Raw genomic sequence first — 13,071 nt, forward strand, 5'->3', positions numbered from 1 at the left:
GAAAAGTCAGGGATAGAAGAAAACAGATATTGAAAACTCATGAATTTCTGAAAATAGTTCACTTCATAGTAGTAGGTTCAAGGATTTGGCAGATTTTATAAAATTTTATTCAAGCAGACAAGTAGATTGACAATATCCAAAGTTCTAGCAAAACATTGATACATTAAATACATGATAAAAGCATTACTATGCATGTAATGTATCATCTCACATTGTTAAAGTAATAATAGACACATCTATAATGTAAATTTCATAATAAAACTTTCTCAGGGAATTGCCAGTGTGCTGGTTTCCACTTCCTCTTTCATATTAAAAAAAAAAAACTAAATATGTTTTTTCCTTCTTGTTTTAATAATTTCGTCCTTGAATTTCAACTGCCAACTATATGAATAGAATGCTCTGTGCTCTGCCATATTTAATGTATGTATAAGTGTACTGTGAACATATTTTATTTCTCCCATTGATTTCTGGATATTTTCCTTCTCCCACTCTCTTTGGCAGCCGATCAAGGGAATATCAACTGAATGACTCAGCAGCATACTATCTCAATGCCCTAGATCGCATTTCTCGCCCAGGCTATGTTCCAACTCAACAAGATGTACTGCGCACCAGAGTGAAAACCACAGGAATTGTTGAAACCAATTTCTCCTTCAAGGATCTCAATTTCAAGTATGGATTAATATTCATGTTACCAGTCATTTGAAAAATAATGTAATTGATTTGGAAATGATACTAACCTCATGTATTTAGCATTGCCCATATGAATAATGCACTAAATGACAATTTTCAGGTTATTTGATGTTGGTGGTCAGAGGTCAGAAAGGAAGAAATGGATCCATTGCTTTGAAGGAGTCACAGCTATTATCTTCGTGGTAGCTTTATCAGGTAATTAGAAGTCAGAAGCTAATTTAATGTAATTTTTCATTAGGTCCAGTAATTACGTACTTGAAAATGAAAGCAGTAAATATATTGTCAATAAATTTTAGTAAACACAAGGCCATATGAATAAGTTCAGAGAGTATTCTAAATGGTTTAAGAGAGTATTGTTAATACTTTTTCTTGTAGAGTTTTTGCTTTTTTGTTATGTTCATCCGGAAGTTTTATGAGACAGTTTAATTTTTTCTTCCTTTTGCTAGATTGCAAACCATCTGGTATGGTGGAATTGGTTATTAAATCTCATGTTTGACTTACAGGTTATGATTTAGTATTGGCTGAAGACGAAGAGATGAATCGTATGATAGAAAGCATGAAGCTCTTTGACTCCATCTGTAACAACAAATGGTTTGTGGAGACCTCAATAATTCTCTTCCTTAATAAAAAGGATTTGTTTGAAGAGAAAATTACAAAATCTCCACTAACAATTTGCTTCCCAGAATACACAGGTAAGGTTTTGATCCAGCTAAATATTTCTCAAAAGCTTTTGCATTTAATATTTTGATCCTGTCTGCCAGGAAAGTTACTTTTAAATGTTTTTTTTTTTTAAGTTAAATAAGGAATTGTTAGGTATGTAGAGTTAGAGTAGAGAAATAAGAATGAGAAAGAACTGTAATAATGCCTATAAAAATGTTTCTTTGATGAAGATAGCTCCTTAATGTTGTTATCAGTGAAGTACCCTTGATATAAACACTTGTGAATATTTTACTCAAACAGGGACCAATAACTATGATGAGGCAGCAAATTATATTCGCATGAAATTTGAGAATCTTAACAAGAGGAAGGACCAGAAAGAAATTTACACTCATTTTACGTGTGCAACTGACACTACCAACATACAGGTAAGAATTGGGATATTGGTTTCATATACTTTCAAATATAAAATTTCTTGTAGAAAATGAAAACATATTACTAAAAATTTTATTTGAAAACAGCCGAAAATAGACAAAAGAAGATATGAAAGGAAGTTTAGAGCTATGATGTAAATACAATATTGTAAATGATGATTTACTTTTTTACATCTTGATATTTTTTAATTTTTCCAGTTTGTGTTTGATGCTGTAACAGATGTAATCATCAAACACAACCTCAAGGACTGTGGGCTCTTCTAAAGGATGATCTACTGTAAATACACGGGTGGTTGTTAGCAAGCCATATACTTGAAGCCTCATGCTCAGATGAGCCAGAGGGGCATGAAAACCTGGCTATTGTCCCTGCCCATTACATTCCCCTGTGGAAAGTTCACACCAAAGTATTATTATACTGCTTGGACACAATAGCCAGTTTATATTTTTCTGAATGAGCTGAAATTGAAATTGCAAACATAAAGACATGATTAAATGTTTAATTCAGCTAGAAATTGGTGTGCACAATTGGACTCCAGCCACATTGCACAATGGTACACGGTACCTACTTTTTCTCCAGCTATGTAGTTTTCTTTCCTTGGAAATGTGCACAAATTGTATGGACTTTAATTGTGTGCCATGTGTTATTTGGGCCAGTGATTACTGTTGGTGTTGTGGGCATGTTTACCAGTCAGATGTACTGCTTCTTTGAGTGACAATCGTGATTATTTCTTCCTGAAAGTGTATGTATGTATTATGAAGAATGAATTGTTTTCTGTCTTTATTACATTTCTTTTTCATGTTGGATGTGATTTCTGAGTGGAATATTGAAGCTAGCATTTTAATTTTAAGACAGCAGCATGTGGCAACCAGAAAACATGTCTTGAGTCCTTAATTGTGTTTACCTTTTAAATGTGTAACAGCAGTGATGTACCTCTGACATTTTACACTGTATTTGTCACAAATGTAGTTGTGAAGACGTGAATGCTTCACTGCATTAGCTCAACCGAGTGACATGGAGACTAATTATTCTTGGAGTTGTTGGTCTTAGTTATTTAGCTAAGAACAGATAAACCTTGATATGAGTTTCTCCTTATGGTATGACTTTTATTCTGAAAGCTTTTATCTGTAGAAATATTTTATTACACAGGCAACAGAATGCCAAAGTTTGTCATTTCCTTTTTCATCATAGCTTATTATCTTCATTTGCAAGAATATATTTGAAGTTTGCTTGTAGAAATGTGTTCTGTATGATTTGGAACTTCTAAGTATATCTGATATTCATGATGACTTGGATTTAATATGAATTCTAGATACAGGCAGGAGGTAGTTAACAGAAGGAAGCAGGGACCATTCTGATACATTCTAAACTTTTTTTTTTTTATATATATATATAATTTCCTTGTATTTTTCTTCCTACAAGTGTTTGGTGGTTTTAGTTGTACAGTGTATATTTATACTTGATCAGTGTGGCCAGTTTTAAACCTTATCCTTCTTTGTTCTGTCAGCGTTCCCCTGCCATATACTGGATTTGCAAAGCCCTGGGCATTTTTCAGTTGCTGCCAAAGAAGTTTTTCCTAGTTTTTAAAATTTCGATATTAAAATTTATCTCCCCAAATATTTTTCAGTTCCAAGTTAATGAGGTTATTTTTTTTTCTGTAAATCACAGCATTTAGCAGAATATGTTAAAAATCTTTGCATCCTTACAGTAATGTTACAAATGTGCAAGAAATTAGGGTAGACTTCTTAAATGGCAAAAGCTCCAGTGCTTATTGCTTCTTATTGCTGATTTTCTATTGTGGCATTCCTTTCTCTTGTAAATTATAACTCAAGATGTGCCTGTTCATTAGTAGAGCTGTGTAGACTTGTATCTGCTGTTTGCAGAGTCAAGATATGGGAGGGAGATGATTTATATTACTATAGCTATAAATATCAATATTCACTCCTTAATTGTTTGCAATTTTCCATCTGTGAATGTATGTACAATACAGATTAAATTTCATTTTATCATATCTTAGTGTAAGTATAGATCTTCCTGCAGTGTTAAGGTTTGCCAAATTGATGTCTAAAATATTGGGTCAGAACTAAGGAATAAAAGTTGTAAAACTACAAAGAAACAATGTTCTAAGACTAGTGGTATCCATACAATAATTCATAATTTAACAAGTGATCAGTTTATAGAGATGATTGTTTACTATGACACTGCTGTGTGGGTGCACACAACTTATTTTTGGCTTCCATGTCAGATAAGGACTAAATTAGAACAAAACAATAACTTTATTCCTAAACTGAAATTGACAAATTAAAATCATGGCCAAAAAAAAAAAAAAAAAAAAAAAAAAAAAGTCCAGATGATGATTTTGTTTTCTAGGTGTGCTTTTTCAGTAATGAAACATTCTGTATTTCTTCAACCTTGAACATACTGTGCCGAGTGATTGATATGTTAGTGAACATGACGCTATTATAAGTGCCATTATTCTATTTGAAACTAGCATCAATTAAGATGGTGTGAATCTGAAGGTACATTGCATTAAGAAAATATTGACATCGCAATTATTTTCAGTCTTGGAAATTGATTGAAGAAAATAAGAAAAACTTCAGGAAGTGTTGGAATTAAAATTTATATTAGTGAATGCACCTTAGCATCTTACTGGAAGAATATGCTTTAAGCCTATAGAATTCTCAGTTTATTTCACTGACAGGAATATAAACATTTAATACCTATGAGGATATAAAAGTGATTCACAAAAGACTGGTCTAAATTTTTGATTTTGTGTATAAGTTCCAATGGCATTAATATTCAGCAGCATGAAGTTCAATGCTTTTCTTCAGGGCCCTAGCTGTTTAGATCTGGATTACTTTGAACTTGTACTGTAATAATATTAAGAGACCTCAGGAAACCTTTTTGAAATTTAGATGCACACACAGCTTCCCAGATAAATCTTCTATGATAATTCTTTTTGCAAAGGTGCAAAGACCTATGTCCATTGTATGTAAGAATTATGTCCACTTGTAATCTTTCATTACAAAATAACTTTGGTACTGCTAGCCAATATATATAGTTTGAGCATAAATAAATTGTCAGTAGAAAATTTGCCAGGAACTGCAGAGCAAATTTCAGTTTACCTACAACTGTCATGTCTACTTTCAATAGGACATCAAGAAACCCTGGTCTTTCACTGAAAAAAAGAAGAAAAAAGGAAAGCATGGGAAACAACCCAGTCATTTATTCTTGTACAGAATTTTATACAATAAATAACTTCTTCAATTTGTGTTTGTGATCCCTTGATGAAAAATGAAATACAACCAAACAGCAAGGCATTTATTTCATCAGCATCCCACTTCTTAAGAAACCAAGTTAAGCTGACAATGTCATTGCATCAGACTTATACAAGGCACTTAACATTGTACAAAAATAGTATATGTTCTAACTAAAAGCATACAAATGTGGAAAGATACATTGAGAATATACTACTCCAAATCTCATAACTTGCTATCTCTCTCAGATTACAAAATGCATCAAATTACAAATATTGCAAGTCCTTGAAACAGGAGACTAGAATCATAATGCGTACCACTGAAATATCAACAAGATTTGAGATTTCAACTGAACCTCCTGTTAAAAATTTTATTACTGGAAGGAAGTCAAGACGTAAGCACTCTACTAATTACTCATTCTGTCACCATAATTGCTCTGTCGGGTAGTATTTGCAGAACAAAATTTAGATATTAAAGCTGCAACATTTTTTTTTCTTGTATGGTCTTCATGAAAATATACTTTCAAGATTCAAATTTTGTCATCTGTTTTTAATTTCGAAAGAATCTGTTACTTAAATCAATAATTTTACCAATCAAATCATCCATTACTTTCTGCTATAATAATCATACCAAAAAATGTCTGAGCAAGACTAATCTTAACCTTAACTTACTATGTATTATTTATATTATAAAAGTAGAAATTGTACCCATTCCAAAACAAGGAGAGTTTTCCCAGGACATTTATTAAAAAAATCTTGAAAGTGTACTTTCTCTAACTTCTGAAAGACAAACTACACGCACATGAGCGACGTATACATTAAACCTTAGCTTAACATGGGACAGATCTCTTTTAATCTATATGCTGGCCACCAAGTTATTTTGAATGTCAAAAATAGAGCACTTCACAAGTATCACATGTAACTATTTATCAGCACCCAAAATTGAGTGCCCTACCCTCCACACAAGCAGCTTCCTGAATGAACACACTGGTTGAATTCTAAATAATTTGATCTTAGACAAGATTCTCCCACAGGAGTCTGTAAATAACAAAATATGCATTACTGTTAAGTAATGTTTTCCAACATTTTACTACTGTCAAAAATAAAGAACTAGTCTTTAAGATATGTAACAAATATTTTATTCTGCATCCCATATACTGCTTCTACTTTTGAACAGTATACTTGCAACCTAACTTCATTACCTAAACTTTGATAATTTAACCAACATGGAAGCTTCTTCAAGTTAAAATAAAATATAATACTCTGTCAACAGGCAAAACTATACTGAATTAATGTTGTACATATAGTTCTAAACTAGAATTGCACAATAAAACAACAACCTCATAGCTGCATAACTTTCCCCTTTACAACAAAGAGAAGACTTTTCAAGTACATCTTACTATTTCACTATTCTGTTCAAAACACCTGCAACTATGGACACAATTCTTCTCGTGCAGATCAAAAATCAACATGCTTAATTTTGATCCATACATATTATATATAAGTGATGTGCATTATAAATTAACCTTAAGTAGTGTTGTCACACCAAACTATTTCATAATCTAATATCTGGTTACTTGGACATTTGGTAGGCTGTCACACTTTAAATTATTAGTTTAAAAAATCATACTTGCTGTCCAAACATCATGGCAGGAAGAAAATGAAAGAAAAGAAAAGAAAAGAACCAAAATAAATTTCTGTTTGGACAAATATTATTACACTGTTCCAGGGAAACAGAAGTGTTTACCATCCATTTCCCTATTTTTTTCCTGAATGAAGAAAAAACTCAGTTGTATGGACCAACACCAGTGTATGCTGAAGAGGTTACTGTGTCGCTTTTCACTCTCCCATGCATTATTTAACATACCTGGAGTATTAACAGCTACTATAATCATTGCAAATTTGTAAGATTGATGCCCAATAGTAGAAACAACTCTTCAAGCTCATATGGTTGAAATGGGTTGCAGTTCTTTTCTATAAGCAATACCAAATACAAAAGCACAAAAGCTAGACTGAACATGGTAAGTATAGCTAAATTCTTCTTAAACCCTAACACAGCTGAGATGTGTTAGAATCTAACAGCATTAATTTTAATAATTAGGGAGAAAATGGTTGGAGGTGTTCATCAGCATTTAAGTTGGGGGTGATGCAACAAGGGTGGCACCTGCAGCAGCTGCAGCCTCTAGTCTTGCTTTTAGTTCAGGTTCCAAATTTTGTGCAAGGGAAGAAACTTGATCTGGGAAATCCCTATTGACACTTGCCACAAACTCCTGGATAAGCTGGTTTGTCTCTGAAAATAATCATGAAGTATAAATATACATATTTTCATATCTTAACTCGAAAACTATAAAAAATATTTAAAATATCTAAATAACTGATTAAAACAATATATCAGGTAGCAAGAAAAAAATAAAAATTTCACAAGTGCATAATAACTATTAGTAGAATTTCTTATTTTACTGTTAACCTTTCAGATCCAGATACTTCACTTTAATACCTGTGCCATCTGTCACAGGAATAAGATAAGTATGGGAATAAGTGTCCAACCTGGAGCCAGCACTCTTCCAGTCATGGATGGTATATTCTACACTCATTTAGCAATGAAAAAAATGCAAAAGGCCCTTCCTAAATGCCTACCGAGTCTAATCACCCTCCAAGCACTTTGTGCATTCAGGGTAACAGGGATGAACTTGTGGCATGTCATTTCTGTTATCCTGGTCTTAAACCAAAATTCTCATGATAAATTCACACACCTGCCCTCAGACAAATTTTCCCATGATGACATGTTCATGTCATCCTCCCTCCAGCTAAATTGTTTTATGACATGGTGGTCAGTCAAATCATCTGGATCATATATGATATACTAAATGCTACAACAGTTACTATAAACATGATTTTTCTACTATCCATCTCAAATGCCTATATTTGTCTTATGATTATGTAAAGTAAATAATAAAGTACTAACTATCATCAGCTTGCTTTGTAGTGTAGATCAGTGCAGCAAGTCTCAAGATGGGAACCAGGTTCTGTGCCAATAATGGGTGCTGCATGCGATACAGCACCAGGAAGCACTCAAAAACAGTTGGATTCTCAGCAAAATCCTCCCTCAGAGGTAGACAACCCAAAACCACAGGGAACACCTATGCAAGAAAAAGTGTTCTTAAAATATATCCATGTGATATATCACACAATGAGTTTCTATGATAAACAAAAAAGACATATGCGTGTGCACACACACATGCACACGCACATATACACACATTCTCACATTCTCTCTCACACAATCACACTCACTCTCACATAATCAAACTCACTCACTCACATTCACACTCGCACATATATATATGATGGCCAAATTTTTAGTGAATCTGGGTGGCAAGACTGCCTTGAAGCTTTGAGTGGTTTTGTTTTTGTTTTTCATGACTATGTTAAACACTACAGAGAAGGCACAGAGATCCAGCCTTTCAAATTTGGTTGGAAACTCCAATCTTTTCATAACTTTGTACATAAAGCCACCAGGGGTGGGATTTACATGAGAAGAACTGACAGAAATAATCAAACAAGTCACATGTACACAAATTTACCAACTTACCTGCTCTAGGGGTACATTACTTGGGCTTGTTGAAATAAGTCTAGCAACAGCCCCACAAATATTGTCTAAAGCTCTGGGAAAAGTCTCTTTACTAAGAGCTGCAGACAAGGTTGCGAGAATGTTGTTGTAATGTCCAGTTATGGCTTCACCACCTAATGGTAGAAAAAAAGGAGATGATAATACTTTAGTAATACATCTTTCTTTCTGTTCTTTATAAATCATTATATCATTCCCATTCCATAAATACTGAACAGTATGTATGATTGTTTGTATGCATGCATATAAATTTGGTTTGATATATAATAACATGCAATCTTAATGCATACCATGTTGGCCAAGCACTCCCAGACCATAGATTGCATTAGAACGAACTTCATCATCTTCATCAGCAGCACCTTGCTGAAACAGGGGTAGCAACTGGGGCACAAACTGTCCACTGGCTGAGCCTAGAGCTTCTACTGCTTCTGCTAATGTTCCTAAGCTAAATGATCTCTCAGCAACACTGCAACTCTTTTTCTGAAATATAAAAATACTTAGTGCTATTACTAGATCCTTCCATTATCATTTACAAAATACAAAAAGCCTAGTCTTCAGCTTCTACATCATCTGCTCATGATCCTAATCTGAATTATCTCTTGCTAACACTGCAACTCTTTCTGAAAATATTAAATATATTCATCAAATACATGCAGAACATGAAGCACAATATTTGACAAAACTTACGGTTTTATTGGCAAAGAGAGGAAGCAACTGAGCAAATTGTGTTGCAAATTCTGCCTGTGGCATAGCCTTCCCCAGACTTGGTACAACTTCACCAGCATATTCCACCAGCATTTCATCATGTTCTGCTTCACCTTCATCTTCACTACCAGCTTCATCTGCCATGTCTTGACACATTGTCTGAAAAATGAAGTTAATAACCATAATTTATATACTCTCAGTTGCCAAGCCAGGCTAAAATCCAATGAACCAAGTGGCTGCATCATCACCGACGCCTTTCTGCCTCCTCTGATACCCTTCCTGATCATACAATCCGCTTCCCTGTTGCTCGTCTCCTGCCCACACCCAGCTTCATTCTGACTACACGATGTGACCTTTTGTGATGCAGTACAATCACCTGAACTGAACCATTATCATTTTATTTATTTGCACTATCTAGTGCTCTGCATGTATCTCTTGGATTCTATATAAATAAAGAAAATTTCTAGAAAGCTGATTTTTGGCCATCTATTGCACAAACAGCAGTAGTCCAGGAACTACTGCTTAGGGGAGGCGATATGAACATGCTCCCAAGAAAAAAATTGGCTAAGGGCCAGGGGTGATGGCAATGACTCGCAAAATCTGCACAAAGCTCTTTGAGGGTGATTAGACTTAGTGGGCATTTAAGAAAGAGGATTTTGCATTGTTTCCATTGATAATTGAGTAAAATGTACCATCCATGAGCCATGACTGGAAGAGCCAGCTCCAAGAAACCTGTTTCTGTGCTCAGGATCCTATTTCTACCAAGCCAGCAGCACAGGTTGTGTTACAGAAAATTTAATATGAAAAAAATAAAATGACAAATAATGAAATGTTACTTATTGTTATCATCATTACACTGAGTTATGAACTACCAAAAGATATGGAATCTATGCAAGGAAAACAATATTACCATCTAGATGCAACATATGAAAAATATACACATTGGAAAATGTCAAAAAAGCTAAAGATAAAAACATTGCAAAGGAGTTATAACACAGCCCAAGAGTGTTTGTGTGTGCCAGCCTACAAGCCACACGAGTGTCAGAGTGGCACTCAAGTAAACCTAGTTTGATGCATTTCAATTATGTCATCAAAAATATATGTCAGCAAGATTGCAAGACATATCATATACCAAAAATCAGTTGAGGATTCACCTGACAATGTAATCTGTTGCTCCAATTTTACAGCACCTAAATTCCTTATTCTTCTACATTTCCAAAGCTATGTTTTAATACCACTGTATCAATACATCTGGTGAAAGTGTAAAAAAAATAGATACAAGATAGGGAGGCTTCCAAAAAAGCTCCAGCAGCTGTGTTTACTGTCAACATTGCCATTGCCATGCATCCTGCCAGTGCAATGCTGTATCAGGGCTCGTGCTTCAACGCAGCAGTGGGCAGAGTCTGGGCCAGCCCCGCGTGCCGATTTTGTTGCCGCCGGCTTCAAAATATACCAGCGGTAATGGGTTGAATTATCCAAGGTTATGGTGAATTGTCTAGTATATATGGTTTAAATCCATGACATACATTTCTGATGATATAATCAAAACTTGTCACAGACATTTATTGTGCTGTTAAATCATTCATTCTTATCCATATCCTTTTTCTACATCAATATTCAGGCATTCTTCGCATTATCACAATAACAAAAGGTGATTATGAAATAAAACAAATGCATACCAAATTTAGAGGTCAAAACAAATAATTGCTGAAATTACTAATAAACCAAAACAACTTTCTGATTAAAGGAAGGCATGAGTCGGCTGACAAGAGCTACCAAATACTTACTAACTGCACCTTGCTAATGGCTACCAACCTACTTACTAATTGCATCCTACCTTACAAGAATTTCAATCAAGACTGTCTAAGAGAAGGCATGGTAGTCAATACTAGTTCCCCACCCACTCTCTATCAGCCATTGTTTGCATTTGCCATAGTAATTTGTTCCCTGTAATGCTTATGTGCTCATGCTCTGTCAAGAACCCATATTTCTCATAAAATAATGAGAATAGGAATATTGACCAATCACAGGCTAACACGATCAATAATTCTACAAGGAGAACTACCAAATGCACAGCCCTAATCATTTCAGAACACCTGAATCTTGCAATAGCATAATTAGGTGTGTTAGCAAAGGGTTGTTAAATTTTCAGGTGTGCACGAAGGTGATAATTTGCAGTAACAAAACGCAGGATACCAAAGGACTGAACATAAATACTAATGGTCAAATTTATGTTACCTTCTTCAGCATAACATCCTTGACACAGTTGATAATAGCCTCCAGATGTCCCTGAGGAACCAAAACTGGTGCTCCTGCCTCCTTCAAAACCTCTGCATATGCTTCTAAGCAAGCCATCACAACAGAACGTTCTTCATCAGTACGGATCAGTTCAGATAACTTGGGAATCAATACTTGAATCCATTTCTTGAAACCTGTAAAAAGAAAGAAAAAAATTAAATAAAACAAATCAGAAATAAAGAAAAGAAAAGAAAGGAAAGATAGAAAAATGTATTAATATTATATATATATATATATATATATATATATATATATATATATATATATAGAAAAAATTACTATATACTTCTCATCACAGTATTTAACCCATTAGTGATGGGTGTCCCATATGAGAGACACCCGAAAAAATAAACATTGTGAGGCGAGTCTGACGCTGTATTGGGGCTTGTGCTTCGACGCAACAGCAGGCCGCAGCCGGTGGGCGGAAAGACTCCGGAGAAGTTTCGTCTGCTGATTTTGTAGCCGCCCGGAATATTTTATTTTTGACTTCAAAATATACCAGCGTGAATGGGTTAAGATAATTCTAAACTAAAAATGTTTATCCAGATTACATGTTCTAAGTATAAAAAAATAAACATTTCTTAAAGCCCCTACTATGATGAACCACAATTGCTTTCCCAATAGACTACAATGCACCACTTTATGGCTCTCCACACTACCTAAGGTTAACTGAAAAATTGTAAAGGCCCAACAACTCGGATAAATGAAAATGAAATACTGAATCTTGATGGTAATAAGTAATCGTATATAAATAATATATACACATTAAAAGAAAGGCTTTATGAAACAATTAAACAGGGCCAAAATTAAAGCACACAAATACAACTGTATAAACAAGTATATCATGGGATTATGAAAATACAACAGCTGTTGTAAAGCCAATAACTATTATTATTTTCTATTTAGTTTTTTAACCCTTTTGGAATTTTTACACTGTAAAAGATGAAAAAGATTTCCTGCCAAAGCTGTCCAAAAACACATTTCACTCCAGACTTGCTAGCCAGAACAGAGGTTATTTTCTTGTTGTTTTTGATAGAATACGATCACTGATTAGTTATGAGAATCTTTACAACACTAATGTCTACCTAGAACACATTACAATATTTGGTGTAGTAAAAAAATTTGATATACCCTGGAATATACACTTACAAGATATAATCTCATTTGAATTGGATTCAAAGTATTTTATAATAGCAACAAATCAAATTTTATATCTATTTATCTATTTATACATATCAATCCCAAAAACATTTAGTTTAGATCTTTTAAACATCGTGGTGAGTAGAAACTAAAGTCACTTTCCCGGTAAACCACACCTAGCAATGTACTTTACAGAGTTATCACAATAACAGAATACTAGAATAGTGTCACTAATTCAATGTGTACAACTGCTAAGTGAGGTCAA

General features: G+C 34.1%; 2 protein-coding genes across 2 annotated transcripts; one reads left to right on the forward strand and one right to left on the reverse strand.

Moving 5' to 3' along the window:
• Positions 1–501: 501 nt before the first annotated feature.
• Positions 502–5,046, forward strand: Galphai (G protein alpha i subunit; the record flags this gene model as incomplete). The annotated part of the gene is given in 5 exon segments (XM_027350882.2): positions 502–669; positions 791–885; positions 1,194–1,382; positions 1,651–1,775; positions 1,980–5,046. Coding segments are annotated over 5 exon segments (643 nt in total), but the record flags the coding sequence as incomplete, so codon positions are not given.
• A 40-nt stretch (positions 5,047–5,086) lies between these two features.
• On the reverse strand, positions 5,087–11,800 carry LOC113800157 (importin-4; the record flags this gene model as incomplete). Its single annotated transcript, XM_027350881.2, is given in 6 exon segments — positions 5,087–7,325; positions 8,001–8,175; positions 8,628–8,779; positions 8,954–9,143; positions 9,351–9,527; positions 11,607–11,800. Coding segments are annotated over 6 exon segments (1,046 nt in total), but the record flags the coding sequence as incomplete, so codon positions are not given.
• Between the last annotated feature and the right edge of the window lie 1,271 nt (positions 11,801–13,071).

The sequence above is a fragment of the Penaeus vannamei genome, unplaced genomic scaffold (assembly GCF_042767895.1).
Source record: "Penaeus vannamei isolate JL-2024 unplaced genomic scaffold, ASM4276789v1 unanchor4619, whole genome shotgun sequence".
NCBI lineage: Eukaryota > Metazoa > Arthropoda > Malacostraca > Decapoda > Penaeidae > Penaeus > Penaeus vannamei.